This window comes from Stegodyphus dumicola, chromosome 12 (genome assembly GCF_044657685.1).
Source record: "Stegodyphus dumicola isolate Sdum_Otavi_A_Nest chromosome 12, ASM4465768v1".
Taxonomy (NCBI): Eukaryota; Metazoa; Arthropoda; class Arachnida; order Araneae; family Eresidae; genus Stegodyphus; species Stegodyphus dumicola.
In genome coordinates, this window is record NC_140779.1 from 117,207,663 (window position 1) to 117,227,143 (window position 19,481).

Here is a 19,481-nt window from a genome sequence, read left to right on the forward strand (position 1 = left end):
TCTGAAGGAGAAGGAAGAAATTAAGGAACTTGAAGTGGACAAGGGAGTTACGTTACTTCCAAACACCGTCCAAAACTCCTAGAAGATGTTAGAAAGCTGTTGTTGGTGTGGATTAACGAGAAGCAGTTAAAAGGCGATTCGGTGTCGGAAGCTGTCATAAACTACCGGGGGGGTATATTATTTAACAGTGTTATTTATTAGAAAAATTGAGTTTTATGTTGATATTTTTGGGGGTGCGGAACGGATTGCCTGGATTCCCATTATTTTTAGTGTGGAAGCTTGTTTCTAGATACGAGAAATTCGCTATACGAGCTCAATGCTGGAACGAGTTAAACTCGTATCTCGAAGTTCCACTGTAAATGCCATTTAATGATATAATGAAAATATATGTTATAATTGATAGAAGAATGCTTCAAAATCAATATTACTGCTAAAAATTTTAGCACATATAGAAATGCTTATTATGATATTAGTTGTATGAATCCATGTACGTTGTTTTAATGAGCATAAATTTGCAGATTCTCTTGTGCACATATTGTTATCATTACTTCGTTTAAGAGAATAAATTTTGATTCTTTGCTTATTATCTTCGCGAATTTGCTGTTTGGTAATATTAAAATCATTCCAACAATAACGCGTTTGAATCAAATAGCAGTGAAAGGATATTGTTATACAGAAACATACTGTCGATCTGCGAAATGTGTATAAAATATCCAGACTTTTATCATTTTGGAATTATGCTTATTCATAAATATCAAACTGTATACAAGAAAAGTTTCTTTTAAGGGGAAAAAAATGACCCATCAGCTATCGAGCGCTATAAAGTTGCCTAACCCTGGTAAGCTTGATCCGGGTTCGCTTTCCGGCGAACGGGCCGGCGGCATAAGCTCTTTCGTGGTTTTCTCCATGTGTAAAGTCGATAAGAGCCAGTTGTCCCTAAAAATTCTTCCCTTAGGCATCTCTCCCTATCAGAAGATAGCCGTTTAGTTTCTTTGCTTTGATTAATTAACCTAATTTAACGTTATCATTATAAGGGCACAGCCCCGATCCTCCTAGCCAGCACAAACCGGCTGAATGATCAAAAAAATGGGGCTGGCCAGAAAAAAACAAATATAAGAAGAGGGGAAAATGTGAGTTTCAGTGTCGAATTCCAATTCTGTATCTGTTCGTATTTATAATTTTCATTATTGCCTCTGCAAAATCTTATAAGATACAGCTTTAACGGAATTTATTATTCAAAAATTTGCTGTTTGATTTCAGTTTGCTTAATTTATATCAAGAAGTGCTGGCTAATAACGTAAGTGAGTAATCATTGGTTAAACGCTTCCAGGAAACTGTACAGGATGACTACATGGTATTATCGAATTTTTTCAAAGCGTATCATGATCAGAAATTTTCCTAAAATGACATCCACTGAAACCATGTAAACCAGGAGCGCTTTTTCATAACACATTACTCGAACTTAGCGTTACCCAACCTGTTTTCTTTAACATAAAATAGCTTCTGGGCTTTTTAAATTTTAATATTTATTTTGTTCTTTTATAACCAGGTTATTCAACTAATATATTTCGACTGATAACATACCGAGTCAAACTTCACCAGGAGCAAAAATTTTAATGCTCTAACGCAACAAAATTACCAGTATTTTATCAGTATCACTTGACATACGCTTTATTAAAGTTTCCCCATTTCCTGTTTTAGGTATACAGATGCGTCAAGCTTTCATCCTATCGCGTAATTGAAGGCTTGGTGTGATTTATGTGATTACGGCAAAGCATACGAGGTGTGTCTGCCTAAGGAAAGGGATGCATTCGTGGAGGACTTTCTGGGGGAAACTGGCTCGTATATACGTTACACATAAGGGAAACTACGAACACGCCCATGCAGCCAGTCTCTTCGCCAGGATTCGAACTCCGGAACCGAACTACTAGTGGTCAGTGACTTTACTTCTCGGCCTCTTGCGGGCAGAACGGTATAACGGTTTAAGAGACTGTATAACAAGATTATTTCAGTTAAAAAGATAAAGAAAATAAATAAATCGGAAATGCGTGAGGAGAATTTTCTTTCAACACAAATGCATTTTGAATTTCCTTTGCTATTTTCACCGAGTCTCCAGAAGCTGTTGCCCTTGCTATTTAGTGATCAATTCATGTAATGCGATCTCATAATAAACCCCTTTCTTATACAGTGCTGTTATGTAGTGTTAAATATAAGGTTATTTTAATGCATTAAGAAAAATGTATTGTTAATTTCTAAACACTTGTTAGTTAATTTTATTACTTTGTTATATTAATAACGTTTTTAAATTTCTGTTTCGCATTTAGAATTTACTTGATAGGTTTGCATACATCGTTCACTTTGCGCAGAGTTAAGCGTTTTTGCCAGAATCTTGAAAATGTTAAATATAGGAAGGGCTCAGAACACGTGTGTGGAATGGCTAAAATCAAATGTTTGGCAACTGTTCAAATAAAGCGTGATATTTACTTAACCATGTTGGAGCGGATAGACTTTTGGGGGGGGGGATAAGATACTTCGTGTTATTTAACGTCTGGAATTTTATGCAGAAGTTTGTGTATCTTAAAAACCCTGGTTAAACTAAATGGGAGAAGTAAGACTGAATCCATAAGCCCAATAATTAAGCATTATCAAGATTTTAAATGAAGTTTCTGTTCATTCTTCTATTATTCAAAAGTAAATATATATTTAATAATATACGTAAGTGATCGCTATCTGTTTGTTCGCATAAGTTATGGGTCGTTAAGTCCTTGCACTAAAGATAAACTGTTTAACTTTTTTTAAGTGATGAACTTTTTGCATTCATCAATGGAATACGCTAAGTAAATCTGCCCAATAATCAAGTATCTTTTTTTAAGGGGTAAAAAAAAAATGAGACTTTTCAATTCCACTCGTCAGAAATAAAGATTTGTTTACTTTTTTAGTTGTATGAATCTGAAACGGTTCATATTTCATATATTCCTCAAGAGGGATCTTTTTAAAGTTAAATATGGTTAAATATCAGTCGAGATTGTCAGTGGAAATGCCCCAGGTAGAATAGCGAAAAATTTATAGGATACTTGATGAGCATACATGGGAACGTCATATATCTTCTGTACGTTTGAAAAGTCAAAAAATATATAATGTAATTCTAACAAAAATACTTAATTATGTGTATCATGAGTTATATGAAACGAATTTTATTAAAATTAATTAGATTAAAAAGTAAAAAAATATATATAAATTTGAAAGATAAATATCTTGCATTTTGCCGAATGGCAACAGACTGTATTGAAAAGTGACGCAACGCATATATAATGGCGACGTCCAGCGCAAATTCATGTTTCGAGATTAATTGTCTATTTGGCCTAAAAAAGTGGCAATAAACTATGAAAAGAAAGTTTTGCTATGCATTTTTTGCTGGCGAAATGGTTTTTCATTCAACTAGAAATGGCGGAAAAGAGTCATCAATTGTTGCTTATCTGACTTACCATAAAGCTTTTCTTTTTTTCCTCTCCACCTTTCTATTTGCGTGTGCGTGGGTAATCGATGCATATTTATACTTTCTTGTACGAAGTAAAGGAAGTATTGTAATCGCGAATAATTTCGGGTATCCTATTTCAACGAAAATATCCATTCTGAAGGCTCTCGAATACATTTAAACGAGGTTTTGCGTGACATCTGTACATATGGCAGAATAAAGGACTTCCCCCCCCCCAAAAAAATGGATTGTAAATTGTATTTGAAATGGGTGCAGAAGAAATTTTTTCGTGACGTCTGTGCATACGTACCTACATATGTATGTATCTCAAACGAGTAGCCTTAGAAAGTTAAAATTTTGTATGGGGGACTGCTGTAACATGTAGTTGTGCATCGCTCTTTTTGGTTGCAATCGACCGCATTAAAACAATCTTTTATTTGTTTACAATTGAATTTTCATATTTTAAAATTTAAATTAGTTTTATCTGAATGTATATTGTATTTGTTAAATTCATGTATATGTAATCGAATCCCTGTTCGGGCACCAATATAACGTGTAGTGTTCTTGGCTGGCTTAAACTGCTAGACCTACTGGAAAAGTCTGTTAACGAATTATCGCTAAGAAGGTGAACACAGCAGGAAAGTGTGTCAAAGATCCTTTTATTTAACTCAATTATTTACAAACAGCACAATCTTTGTGCTTACAAATCTTCCATCCACTTGTGGCGATAAAACTAAAGCTAACGGTAAACTAAATTAAATTTAAAGATAGCTAGTAGTACAAGACTACACAACTTAATTTCACCTAGCAGGTTGACTTTAAAAACTTACACCGTAGCTTGTATGTGTGACTAAAAATGGTCCAGAAAATACGAAACGCAAATTACTTCTCTTTCAAAAATTCTGCTTGAGATCCGATGAACGGTTGATTTTTACTTCCCGGCAACCTATAGGTAAAGAAGGTAATAGTTTGAAAAATGATAAAATCGGTCGAAAAATGTGATAGTGAGTTTAATAGATAACTACTCCCGGTTATATATAGCAGTTTTTATGAAAAGCTGTATATAAATAAAATCCAGAAAATTTTCGTTTTTGATATTTAAGACTTAATATCAACGGGAACAATATATTAGATTTTAGCTAAAACTGTTAAACTGGAAGTGATACTTTACTTAAAGCTCTGAACAGATTTCCTTGAAAAAATGTATTGTGCAAATTTTCTCAAATCCTAAACTTCTCAAATTTAGTATTGTTGCGAAATGCCCAGTTGCAGTAAGATAGCTTCCCCTCAAAGCGGGCTTAGGGTAGCCAGAGTATTCGCGACAAAATTGGCGATATGCTATATATATGTATACGGAGCGAAAATATTTTAGAACGAATTCTTATCCGTTTTCCCGAGAATGTTCTCGAAGGCAGGTCAAAAGCTACATATACCCTGCTTGTGCGCAAAGTAAAAGAGTATGGTGAGTTCAGAGCTTGAGAGCGACCGAACCGAATCGTGAACTGTACTTCAGTGCTTTGCCATGAAGCAGTCTTCACCGTTATAGTCTGATAGCCTGAAGGCTGTGTTGCAAATTGTTTCAGCGTCTTTGTCAGAGTTTTTTCCACGATTGGAACGCGTCTTTGGAACTGTCCTGTGTAATACTGACAAATAAAATTGTGTTTTGATTCTTCATCAAGTGTTGCCATCAATCACTCCAAATCCGCGAATCCGTAGAACGCAAAAGTACTTAAATTCTTATGAATTGTGGACAACCTAATAGCTTTATTATATGATAAACAGGGAGTGATATATTTTATTTGGAACAACAGAATTTTGTAGCAAAATATAAAGTCACTGTAATAAGTGCTTGGCAGACAGGTTTGTGAAATTGTGCCGCCCGGAGATTGATTCTGCTGTAGTCAGACTTCGACTGAAGGCAACCAGTCACATTCAAGGATTAAGGAAAGAATCACTTACGGAGTAAATAAGCACGAAGCCTTTACCTCTACATCATCTAAGAATCAAAATTTACTTCAAAGTAGGTGTATTGCATTGAGAATATGGCAAAGCACACTAGCGCTATCTGCCTAAAGGGAGGAGCGCCTTCGTGGAGGACTTTCTAAGGGAAACTGGCTCGTATACACGTTACACATGGGGAAAACCGTGAAAACGCCCATGCAGCCAGCCCGTTCGCGGAATTCGAACCTCGGACCGAACTACCAGTGTTCAGCGATTTTACCGCTCAGCCGCTGGTGGGCCCTACTTCAAAGTAGGAGTTCATCAAATAGGGTAAAAATTATGAAAGCCAAATTAAATGGTTTAAAAGAGAACTGCCATCTATGATGGGGGGTGAAGCGGGTAAAAAACACTGAAGGATCTTTTTATTTAAATTTTGCGTCGAAATTTAAGGACCAGTATCAATTTAGATGGGGTACAGTCGTTAAATTTTGAACAATCACATTCGAAAACACGATCTTCGTTTTAACACGTTGAGCGCCACGTCAGCCATCTGTGGCTGACACTAGATTTTCCGTTTAGGCCGTGTCAGACATCTGTGGCTGACACTAGATTTTCCGTTTAGGCCGCGTCAGCTATCCTTGGCTGACACTAGATTTTCCGTTTAGGCCGCGTCAGTCATCTGTGGCTGCACTAATCTTTCCGTTTAGGTTGCGTCAGCCATTTGTGGCTGACACTAGACCTTTTCGTTTAGGCCGCGTCGACCGCCGCTGGCTGACAGCGTGTAACATGATATATAACTATAAAATTTACACTTTTTTATGAAATTACACAAAATTTATTTAAAATTTACTTAATTTTGATTCATGATTTGATTTTGATTCACTGGATTTATTGAAACACGGTAAACATAAAAACGGTTCTCCATTACAGCTATTACAAAATGTGACAACACTCTTTTAGTCTTTTTTTCTGGCCATTACTCTACCAGCTTCTGTTGCATTTTTATCATAACATAATTTACAATATTTTCGTACTTCAGAGGCTTTTCCCGGTTTTCTTCACACTGATGTTTATGTTGTCGTTTTCTAGATATTCATGCATTTTTGTTCGACGAAATGTCTTCTTTTTCACAACTTGTTGCTGTCTTCTACCGCGATACGAATCACTGGCCCTACAATACCAGTGCTTTTAAGCGAAGCACGTGCCCTGAACGGGATTGCTTAAAACATACGCGTGGCGCTCAACGTGTTATGCATGATTAAGACACAATAACACGCCGAATAAATACTAATTCAGAAGTCAAACAACAAAAATCAGCGTTATACCTACAAAATTTTCACAGGACTAGTTTCGATGGTTTTACCGAACCATCATCTTCAGCTGCAAAACCGCAAATGAACAAGATAGGAAATAATGATTAGATAAGATAAGAAAGCCTGGACAAGAATAAGCAAGTGGCGCCATCTGTTGGCGAAACCAGAACTAAAACATAATTTCTCTAAAAGCCGATGGCAAATTTGGATTGGAATTAGGATCGTTAACTAGAACAGAAAGATTTTTATGAATGTGAAATGCCTCTAGAAAATCCAGTTCTCCAATGGAAGATGTTTTTTGAATAATTTTGGCAGCAGAAAAATTGAAAGTGTGATTTTCGGACCAACAATGTTGAGCAACAGAAGACCTCTGTGTTTCCTTTTTTCTAACATATGCCTCATGTTCTTTGACGCGAAATTTTAAGGCTCTCTTAGTTTGGCCAATGTAAATTAAACCACACTGGCAAGGAATCCTATAAATACCCCAGGAATTCATATCCGGAATGGGGTCCTTGAGTATAGAAGTTGGAATTTTATTGATGGGAGAAAAAACAACCCGAAAGTTAAATTTCTGCAAAATATGTGCAACTTTATAGCTAATTGATGGAAAGAAGGGAATGACAACAGAATTTTTATAATCTAAAATAAGAGTGTGGCTTTTAGTGTGTTGAGATGAGAATTTTTTAACTGCTTGATTAATAATGTTGGGTGAAAAGCCCCTGTCAATAGCTATTGCTTTTAAATAATTTAGTTCTTCATCAAGGGCTAGTTTGGAGGAGCAAACTTGAAGAGCACGGAAAACATAGGAATAAAATGAAGCTAACTTTTGTTTAGTCGGATGACATGATTTAAAGTGTGGTGGAAGGTAAACTGATGAAGGTTTATGGTAAACCGTAGTACTGAAGTTGGATGTGTTACGTGTGACCAGAATGTCGAGAAACGGAAGAGAATCAAGTTCAAAAGTGAACTGAATAGCAGGATCAATAGAATTCATTGTTGAAAGAACCTTATTTAAATCATCTTTATTACCTTCAAACAGGGTAAAAGTATCGCCTACCTAGCGGAACCATGCCGGGAAGTGTAAAGTTTCAAACAATTTTGATTCGTAATAATGCATGTAGATATCAGCCAGGATGGGACTGAGGGGACTTCCCATGGCTAATCCCTCAGTTTGCTTGTAATATTTATTTTGGAAAACAAAATGTGTTTGTTTCAAACAGAGTTGAGTGAGAGAAATTAGCTCATCAATTTCGATGCACGATCGATGCTGGAGTATTTATAGGATTCCTTGCCAGTGTGGTTTAATTTACATTGGCCAAACTAAGAGAGCCTTAAAATTTCGCGTCAAAGAACATGAGGCATATGTTAGAAAAAAGGAAACACAGAGGTCTTCTGTTGCTCAACATTGTTGGTCCGAAAATCACACTTTCAATTTTTCTGCTGCCAAAATTATTCAAAAAACATCTTCCATTGGAGAACTGGATTTTCTAGAGGCATTTCACATTCATAAAAATCTTTCTGTTCTAGTTAACGATCCTAATTCCAATCCAAATTTGCCATCGGCTTTTAGAGAAATTATGTTTTAGTTCTGGTTTCGCCAACAGATGGCGCCACTTGCTTATTCTTGTCCAGGCTTTCTTATCTTATCTAATCATTATTTCCTATCTTGTTCATTTGCGGTTTGGCAGCTGAAGATGTGGTTCGGTAAAACCATCGAAACTGGTCCTGTGAAAATTTTGTAGGTATAACGCTGATTTTTGTTGTTTGACTTCTGAATTAGTGTTATGCATGGTTTTAAGTTTCAAAAGTGCTAGTCTGTAGCGATTTTAAATGTAGTAATTTTTCTTTTGATAAAGTTTTAGAGTCATTCGGTTATATAGATGCAGAAACGTGAAAAATGTGGGGTTTAGGACTTTCCGCAGTCGCCATTTCACCGTGGCCGTTTCCTCATCTTGACGTTTCGCCGTCAAGACATATTTTTCTTTACATGACTGTACTTTATCTTGCCGTATTACATTCGTATTAAATTTATTTAGTTTAATAATTCTGTTTACCTTTTGCATACTTAATAAAGGTTGCTTTTAATATATATAGTTATCTACAAGTATGAGATATGAAGAAATTACGCCTAGTTAGTTGGAGAATTATGTCAGGATCAAAGAGAACTGGGGGCTAAATTTCTGATGTAACTGAAGTTATATTACCGATTGTAAAATTATGCGGGCAAAATGTTTATATGATTCGTCAAAAGTTCTTGAAATTTTAATCGGCTAGTCCAGCGAAATCGCTCATACATTTTTATGAAATCTGAATGAAAAACGGAATGGTTTTGGAATCTTGTCAGCACCTTACACTCTTAAAATGAATATATCGTGTAACGTGTATTTGTATGAAACTGTACATAAAAGTCATGTAAGAAATATGCACAGTCATGTAAAGAAATGTGTACAGTCATGTAAAGAAAAATATATCTTGAAGACGAAACGGCCTCGTCGAAATGATCACGGCGAATAGTCCCATTCCCGAAAATGTGCAATGGCGTCGCCAAGATTTGAACTGTGGACCTTCCGATTACGTGTAGAGAGTGCTTCCAGTTAATCCACGAAAACATCAGGCATTGCAATATATATATATGAATTCGGGAAACATTCGGACTTCGGTCAGAGAGACTATTTTTTAAGGTTTTATGTCGTCTCGCTGATTTCACATTTCATCTATTTGCCATTAGACTCCCTCCTACTGACAATTCTCTCTCTCTCTCTCTTTTTTTTTTTTTTCCCCTTTCTTATGTCCTATGCAGTGGAAAATGACAATTACACGTACTTAGCTATACATCATTTGATTTGAAAATATTGCATCGATCGTAGTTATACCCTGTGGACATATAGTGTTTCGGATTCACAGATCAGCCAATTGCACAGCATCAAATCTAAGAAATTCCTGATAGATTGTTAACTGTTGCCATACATTTTTTCCAGTCTTTTCTTAGTTCTTGATATCAGTAATCAGTTTTCTATTAATAAGGTGACCAACATTTTATTTGGCATTTTAGCTTTATTTATTAAATCTCTTTTTCGTCACTATATTATACTATTTTATATGGCGTCGCACTTACGCCGTATAAAATTGAACAGCAAAATCTTTAAAAGCAGCATATGTTTGGAATTTGCAACAGAGGGTTAAGTGTTGCCGTAACATTTTTTATATTCGCAGTGTTATTTGTATTTGCTCTATTATGTCGTTAAAAATAATATATAACGACATGTTTGGTGGCAGCATCTTTTTATTTCAAAAGTGTGTAGACATTAGTTTTTTTTTAGGGGGGGGGAAAGCGGAAGATGGGGAAAATGTGCAATGCCCTCGCCGGGATTCGAAATCTTGAATACGCGCCGAATGTGCTTACTACTGCACCACGGATGCATGCTAAAAAGGCGAAAAAAATACCTTATGTACTAAGTGTGACTGGAGATTAGGGGACCCAACCACCAAATCGTGGTGGTCGATAATCATCATCCACCACCTTGTTTAGTTCGGGTGTCACTGTAGAGACATTAGGTATTTCGAAGCAGGAAATGTGAAAAATGAGCAATGCCCCGCCGGGACTCGTACCACGTACCTCTCGAATACGCATCGAGCGTGCTATCCACTACAACACGAAGGCACGCTAAGAAGGCGTTAGAAATGCCTTATAAGTGATTCCACATAAAAGTGGAACGGACACAAAATCGAAGAATAATAAAATTCAATCCAAAATTTTAACGTAATTCAAAATTTCGTATCGCAGAACTTTCTATTTATTGAAACAAATTATTATATTTTATTTACAAAGTGAGCAACCGGAAGTGATAGTTGACTAAAGGCTAGTTGCTTTTTAAAACATAAAATCAATGAGAGGCAATCAATGTATTGGCGGCATCAGATTTTCTTTACGTAATTTTAAACTTCATGGTTTATTTTTAAAATTTAGTTTCTGCTTGTCAAGAAAGAAGAGAAAGGAATTTTTCGAGAAAGGTTCGACTTAGCAAAGTTCAGCATCATCAATCACTAATCAGCGAAATTTACTTACCAAAAAAATAAATAAAAGCTTATGTGGAAAATCAATTCAAACAATTTCAGTTTAATCAAAAATAAAAATTTCGAATTGTTAAAGTTGCACTGTACTATCTTTTACTATCCTAAGTATAACTTAGGAGTGACTATTAATCATCATAACTCAGAACTAAACTTAGAATGAATATATACCATATTAAAGAAAGTGTGCCTAGATTTAAATTGCCAGCTCGTGATATGATTAAGATTTCACTTTCTCCTTTCGCAAGTTTTAAGACGTTCAGGTTGACGTGTCAGCTTATTTTTAATTGTATAGTAGACTAGTTCAGAGGTTATCATAATTTGAAAGAATAACGTTTTCGTATGTATCTCTTGTAAAGTGTTTTTTTTTTTTTTTTTCCCCCAGAGGTAATATAATTAAGATTTCACTTTCTCATTTCATACGTTTTAGGACGTTCACGTTGACGAGTCAGCTAATTTTTAATTGTATGGTAGACTAGTTCAGAAGTTGTCATAATTTAAATGAATAATTCAGGTAACTCTGATTTTGTATTTTTTGCAATTTAATTTAGGTTGTTTTTAAATTTATTATTATTTTCTGTACTTGCATTTCATAGAGTGAAGAGCGATATGTAGGGATAGTTCTTTGACATTATAGAACTATTCAAAAGATAATTCTACAAAAAAGAGAAATTAATTTACATCGGTTTGAGTCATATAATATCGAGAAGAACGAAATACGTGTTGTTGAAACATTAAACAAGGTTTAATATTTATTATTAATACGTTTTAAATATTAATCCTTGAAATGTTCTGTTTGAAACATTAAACAAGGGATGATTGTATTTTGTGTTTCTTTTATTTTTTTATTATTCTTTAAGTTAATTGATTACATCAATTCTTACCTTTTTCTTGCTTTCAGAACAAAAGATAAGTTTACATCTCAGGTTTAAATTTTTTTTTTTTTCACTCCACAAATTTTTCTTCAGATAGGCTAAGCTATTTAAAAAATTATTTCTTTTTGAACTTAAATTGTATATATACATACGTGCAGCATACAAACTTAAAAAAAAAAAAAAAAAAAAAAAAAAAAATTATAGCATGAGAGCAAATTTCTATTAATAGTCACCCTTTGAAACTTACTGTTTGAAACATTAAAACAAAGGATGATTGTATTTCTTTTATTTTTTATCATTCTTTAAGTTAATTGATTACACCATTTCTTACATGTTTCTTGCTTTAGGACAAAAGATAAGTTTACATCTCAGGCTTAATTTTTTTTTTCCCACTACACAAATTTTTACTCAGATAGTCTAATCTATTAAAAAATTATTTCTTTTTGAACTCTTTTTTTTTTGGATTATTTTATGATATATATATACATTCAACATACAAACATTTTCAAAAAAAATTGTTTCTGTAGCATCAGAGCAAATTTCTATTAATAGTCATAATCTAAATCTGATTAGGAATGCAATACTGTTACGCCTGATTTTCCCACGCAGTATAATATCCCCAAGAGCACACATTAACTATTGATTTCTCTGAGAAATGTTAAAAGAGAAAGTACTTCCTGTTCTCTTGTTGGATACGGTAAAGTAAAACCAACAATTTACTGGCTTTATTCTGCTTCCATCCATCACCAGTAGGCGTGGGGTTTTATTTTAGCTGGAATGGAGTTTGGTAGGCCATTCGGAAAATTAGAAGTCATTATGTGCTTGATACTCTATGGGGTGTCTTCAATTTATCTGAGTGTGTTCTGTACATGACTGGTGGTTGAGTGGCAGAATAATTTATGCCTGGTAGTTGGTATCACCGTATTACGCTTTCGCATATTAGTATTTTGGGTTATGCACAAAATACTTTTGGTATTCGGAAAATATGTACTGTAGTTTATGCATTTAAATGGGATTCGTGTAAGTGCCTCATACTCATATGAGTAGGTGCACTTAACACGAATATCATATGAGGATATGAAAATTGCTTTATTTATTAAGTTTGGGGCAAATATAAAAACATCAAATGCTGGGAACATTTTTTTATATGCTAGCATTCTGGTGCTGTTCTTGCAATTGAACCATTTTCAATGAAGGGATGTCTGTCCACCCACCCACACACACAAAAAGGGGGGTGACGGTTCTATATCTCCTGTTCTACTGGGCCAAAATGTCGAAATTTAATTTGTATTTTTCGTGGTTCGAAAGCACGACTTAAGATATATATTAAATTTATGTTTAGCATTGTTCTAACATAGGTATTTTGACAGATAATCGAACCTTTTCTGAAATTACATGTGATTTTTTTCTATATTACGATCCTACGACTCAAATTATGCCTGAATATTAAATTTTTTAAATTTGAGAAACTTACCGAGAAATTCAAAAATTACACTTGGCACACTTTTTTCAGTTTGCGCAAAGAATAATTCACTTGGCGAAGTTCTTAATTTATAATAACTCATTTTCCTTTCCCTTTCATTGTGCACTAACGGAAGAAAAAAAGTGATTACTTCATTCTTTCAAATAATTTTAACAAAGTGCGTAAACCACATTTGGCGTTATCATCGCTTAGAACAACGATTTCGAATTTCAAAGCGTGCCAACACATAAATTCAAGTATATCTTGGGAAATTTTGAATAAAAAATTCAAAATTTTTTGCAGCTATGCCTAGAAATACATCTACTTTAAGGTGATGGTAAAAGTTTTATGGGTTATAATTCAAAAGGTTTTCGAAAAATTTATAAAAATTACTAAAAAATACTAATTAAAAAAATAAATCAGAAAATATCTGCGAATTTTATTTGCACTGAAGCTAAATTTCGAATGGCGAAAGAAAGAATCAAGAATGTTCAATAAAAAAGAGGTAGTAATAAATGTATACCAAATTCAGTTAACAGTGAGAGTAGCTAAAATTTTGAAAGCTAATGTCAAAACTTTGGTATAATTTAAGTCGCAGAATCGAAATATGGAAAAAAATAGGTACGTTATTTTAGAAGAAGTCCGATTATGTGTTAAAATTTCTATGTTAGAACAATGCTATATATAAATTTAATGTATGTCATAAGACACGGGTTTTCCAGACGTGAAAAATGCAAGTTAAATTTCATCTTAGTAGAAGGGGAGATTAAAAAAGGGGAAAAAAGAGGAAAAGAAGAAAGGAAAAAGTCTGGTCTAGAGGGGGGGGGGAGATCTGGAATTATCATTTTAGATTGCTTTTATGTTTAGAATTTTCTTTCGTCAAATAATACAGTACAAAGTTTTTAATCCGTACTCGTCGGGACTTCGGCGATTCCGGATTAGGAGTTTTTCTGGATTATAGATCATCAATTTAAATCTGGTTAGATGGCATGCAGAAATTATAAAATTAAAAATATGAAAGCGTAATTTATGAAATAAAGAGCAATTATGGTCAAAAGGGTATCAAAATTTGAAAAAAAAAAAAAAAAAAAAGCTTAATATTTATTTGTTTACTTTATTAAACATTTCTTTCAATGTAAGTTGTTTAAGTTGTTCAGCAGCTTCAGTATCAGCTGAAGCTTTTTCACCTGAAATTTTTAATTGTCTTATTCCATGGCGATTTTTAAATTTGGTTAACCAACTTGTCGAATATGTGCACTGTCTGTTTAAGTTTATTTCTTCATGAAATATTTTGGCTTGAGCCATTAGCATTGGTCCCGTCAATGGCACGCCGTCGCTGCGACGCTGTCTGGACCCATTCAATCATCACTTTGTCGTGATCGTCACTTTTAGCATAACGAACCCTTTTTCTGTTGGTTATTGCAAGTGGGGTGTCGGAATCCACAAAAAATTCAAAAAGTTCCTTTTTCTTTTTGCTATGTCATATACAGTTGACTTTCCAATGTTATACTCCTCGCATAATTTTGAGACGGGTGCCTTTATCCATTTTTTGCAACAATTCCACTTTTTGTTTGATGGATATCCAAACATGCTTTCGCTTTGTAGATCCTTTGGCAGCTCCAGAATCGGAAACTCTTTTTGACATAATCGAAAGTTCAAGCTTACTTTTTATAAAATTGCTCTAACACTCTGCAAAAAATAATAAGCCGGATCCAATTAGAAGATTAAGGAACAACGCAGTCTGCAACATTAACTGAAATAGATAATTAGATAATTTTAGTCTAGCTTATACCGTCCGTTATACATTTAATGCGCATGCGTAAACGCATTATGCGTTTACTCATGCGTAGAAAGTTTGTAGCTTTGAGGTCCGGATTATAGATCATTCCGGATTATGGACGTCCGGTTTAAAGACTTTGTACTGTATAATAAAATTTCGCTAGATGAGGCAAGACACTGCCAAAATGCCGCCAGCTTATCATTAAAAATTTCACCAAGCTATGGTAAATTTTAACAAATATTCTCTGTGATTTTGTTATCTAGAAGATTTTAACATGCAAGATGGTAAGATTTCATTTACACTGAAATGTTTTTAATATGACATGCTGATTAATTATATGCATAAAATATTGTTAGTACATGCAAATTAAAAGATAAACCAGTCAATCAAATTATCAATAAATTCTTATTATTAAGATTTGTAAATTGCAGCATTCTGGCATTTAAAAAATATTTTGTGTGAATTTGTTATACTTATGACTTTTTCTGCTTTTCTTCCTGCAATATTTTTCATATACAATGTTATGTATATGTTTATACAATAAATGTTTTTGTAGTAATTCTTTTTATTTTCTTTTTCAGCTGTTGTTTTCAGGTTCAACTTCTTTTCCTTTATTTACCTTGTGTGCCTGTTAATTAATCCACTTCTTTCTGGTAAGATATTATAGTTAATGCAAATATCATATGTCTTAGTTATATTTAAAGAAGTGTGCAAATATTTTTACATGTATATACTTTTTATGAATTTATGACATCATTAGGGTCTAAATCATTAAGATTAAGTAATTAGATATGTATTATTTTTGCAAAATTAAACCAGAAGTTAACATGAACAGAAATGCGTAATCTGTTTTAGTAGATTGCAGTATCTAGAGAACATAGCATGAAATTAATGTTTTCTAGTTGCTAGCACACTTTCATTTTTTGAAAATAAAAGTTTTCGAAAAATCACAGATCTACAAATTTATTTGGCTGAGCTGAACACAGTTGTGCTATCCCTGGATAAAAAATGATGGCAATTTCCAAACATGTTAGAAGCCGAATGTAAATCGTGCGAATGATACCAATTTATATAGATGGTAAGATTTCATAGACGTAGATTGCAAGAGCAAAAGTTCATAGTTGACTCCTTGGAAGATACAACTCTGGTGTAAGGCAGCAGAAACAAGTAGTCACATGATGTTACTGCTGCTAGCCAATTGGAGGGAGAAATTGAAATCAGGGACCATGCAAAACCAGTTGACAAGTAGAGAATTAAAAAAGAAATACCAATATGCAATAGTAATTTTTCTATGAATAGCAGATTGTCAAACCAGTTTTTAAAAAAAGGTCAAAGTAATTTATTTAAATAAATGATAACTGCAAGTGGCCTCTTTCTGTTTATATAACTATTATAATCATAATTTAGCTTTGCAGTTGTTTCATTGTTATTTTTATTAAAAAAATCTGTAATTTTGCTATATAGTGGTTAATTTTAAGAATCTTGAATTCATGGTGCTAAGTTCCTAATGCACTCGAGAAAATCTTGAGGCTTGTCTAAGAATAATAGTCTGCAGTATTTGCAGTTTTTACTCAATCCCTAACAGTACTTCCATATTATTATGGTTCCCATTATGTATATGGGTCCAAGATTATTACAAATCACCAGCGCAAACCATCGTCAAATGTCTCACAGTCCTAACTACGATCATTTATAGTTTGCTGGCAACAAAAAGAGCTCCAAGTAAACCGTGTACTATTCTAATTTCTTTTTTCATATAAACATTAACAATTATTGATCACTTCTAATTCTCTTATCATGAGAAGACTCGCATATTAATTTGTTTGCTTTAAAAAAAAAATGTTAAAAATGTTTGATATACTGAGAAGTTAGGAAATGGGTAGATCTTTTTTTCAAGAAAGATGATATTTTATTTTTATTATAAAACCTTGATTTTACCTTGATTTCGAGTACTTGAAAACCTTGATTTCCAGTACTTGAAAATGGCCATTAAATTAAACTACATGTCAGTGAAAGTGTGGAGGTGCAGTGTTAAAAGTTACAAGTGAAGGACATATTATTTTTCACATTACATTGCCATTGTTTATCTGTTATTGCTTTTTTTTTTATGCCTGCATCCTATAACTTTGAAATTATTCCACTTTATGCAATCCCAAACATTACTCTCTTTAATTTTGACAAAAAAAAAAAAAAAAAAAAAAAAAAAAAAGGAAAATAGAGAACATATCTTCCTTTATAAAAATTAAACTGACTTATCGAGATAATTGAATTTACATTAAACCAAGGGGGCCTACCAGCAGCCGATTCGGTAAAGTTGCTGAAAACTGGTAGTTCTTTCTGGGATTTGAAACCTGGCCATGGGCTTTTAGTGGTTTTTCCCATGTGTAAGTTGTATATGAATCAGTTTCCTTTAAAACCCTCCATTGAGGATCTTTTCCCACAGGCAAAGAGTCCTAGAGTGCTTCGCCATAATCAAACCAACCATTAAACAAAAACAAACTTCTTATGATTGTGTTGTGACCTCATGCGTATGCATTATTGGTGCTAAATTAGGCTGTTTGGTTACAACGTATATGTGTTGATATTATTATACTTGGTATAATGGCATTACAAATCTCTCATTTATTAAATTTTTTGGAGAAAAACATTTTTCTAAAATTCTTAAATATTCCAATTCCTTGAGCTTTCCAGTTAGTTGGATGCTGGATAGTTAGACTTTTACTGTATATCTTTTTTGGTATATAGTTCGTATTATTAATATAACATCAGTTAGTGCTTTTCAATAGCATTCAGCTTTTTAAATGCTAAAACTAGAGCAGTTTATGCTATGTGGCAAATTTGTTACTGTTTATCATTGATTAAATAAGATAATGTTGTAGCATTTTATATTTTATGTTTGAGTTTATTGTTTTTAATAAATGTATTTACATTGTTCAAGCAGAGAACATTTTGATGCCTACATAAATTATTGCTATCACATTTCATTCACTGAAAATTTGTGAATAAAACAAATCTGTACGGCCATGTAAATTAAATGAGTTATATGGACTGCTATTTCTCATAGTGACCCATGGTATGGAGTATTGGGTTGGTCTGTAAGTCCTGGTGTTTTTGCAAATGAAAATTTTGCTTGAAAAATAAAATGTTTTGACAATGCACTTTATTCAATAGAGAATTATGTGCTCTATAGAATAGTTTTTTTTTTATGCTGGTATAATTTTTGTTCTTTTCATGTTATTAAAATGAAATGTCAGGTTAACAGAAAAAAGCATTTTTGACACCTTCTGCTTTTTGCATTTAATAAAAGTGCCAGAAGTCACAGAAGCTGCTGTAGAGATTTGTGAAGTGTATGGCAAAGAAGCAATGCCTCTTCAGTTGGCTCGAAATTGGTTTGAGCTGTTCAAAGGCAGAGATTTCTACCATCGAGGCATTGAAAAGCTAGTTGAATGTTAGGAAGAAGTTGTAAAGACCAATAGACCTTTATTGATTGATTTATTGTTTATTTCTTATTTATTTTTGTGGGGGGGGGTGCAGAACTCATGTGCCAACCCAGTATTTTGTTTATAGATATAAAATTTCTTAAAATCATAAATATTCTCTTAAGGAAAGCAAAAATAAATAGAAGTTAAGGACCTTATTAGAGTATGATTTAAATAATTCAGCATTAGATGAAAGCTGTTGACTTTTCTGTAAGAAAATGTTGTGATTGGTAATTTTTTTTGGTTTGGTTGATTTAATCATGGGAAAGCATTTTATCTAAAGAGCTATTTACCTCAGAAGAGAGATGCCTTTATGAAGAACGTTTTAAGGGAGATTGGCTCGTGCACACGTTATGCGTGGGGAAAACCACAAAAAAGCAAAGTTTTTGGGCAAAATATAGTAATTTTTTTCTAACAAAGTAAGTTTATTATACACAACTGTGTTAAATGTTCATGCTTGATAAATTTAGTTTTTTCTTTAAATTAATTCATTTTTCTTAATAACAAAATTAAATTTTAAAAGAAAAGATAAGGGTTAAATTACCTTAGGTAAAATGAGTAAAAATTCATCATGTTTAAAAAGTTAATAATACTTTTTCAAAAGTTCTTAGTTAATCTTTGACATACTATATTATATTTTACCAAGAACTATCAGTACTGGAGGTACAGTTTTATGTCTTTCTGAAAATCAGACATGTCCTTTAATGTATTTTAAGAAATGGGAAAAAAAAAAAAAATTAAATATAAGTAAATGCTGGTTGATTGATCCATTCAGTATGCTTATTTATCCCGTTTAATTATGTGTGCAAATTTTAAGCATGTAGATTTAGAATTTATAAAAGTTATCTCCTTTTTGTAAGACGTTAAAAAATTCATTATTTTATATATATTTAATTTCTAAGAGTTACATATTTTCAGTAATAGAAAACTTACATTTGAACTTTTATTCTAGGTCCTTCTCCTCGATACATGAAATCAGTTGTAGCATTCAGCATTATATTTTGTTTATGCCATATAATCTTTCAAGCTGTCATGCTGAGTATTGGAAATTATGGTTCTTTCTTAAATTATTGTGAGTTTTCATG

The 19,481-nt window shown here is 33.2% G+C and overlaps 1 protein-coding gene across 11 annotated transcripts in view; it reads left to right on the forward strand.

Moving 5' to 3' along the window:
• Piezo (piezo type mechanosensitive ion channel component) overlaps positions 1-19,481 on the forward strand; it is a 260,388-nt gene that overhangs the window by 73,912 nt on the left and 166,995 nt on the right. For all 11 annotated transcript variants that reach the window (XM_085806866.1, XM_085806871.1, XM_085806868.1 and 8 more), the window contains exons 3-4: positions 15,499-15,570; positions 19,349-19,468. In XM_085806866.1, the coding sequence (XP_085662992.1) occupies positions 15,499-15,570; positions 19,349-19,468 (192 nt within the window). The remainder of the gene's footprint in view (positions 1-15,498; positions 15,571-19,348; positions 19,469-19,481) is intronic.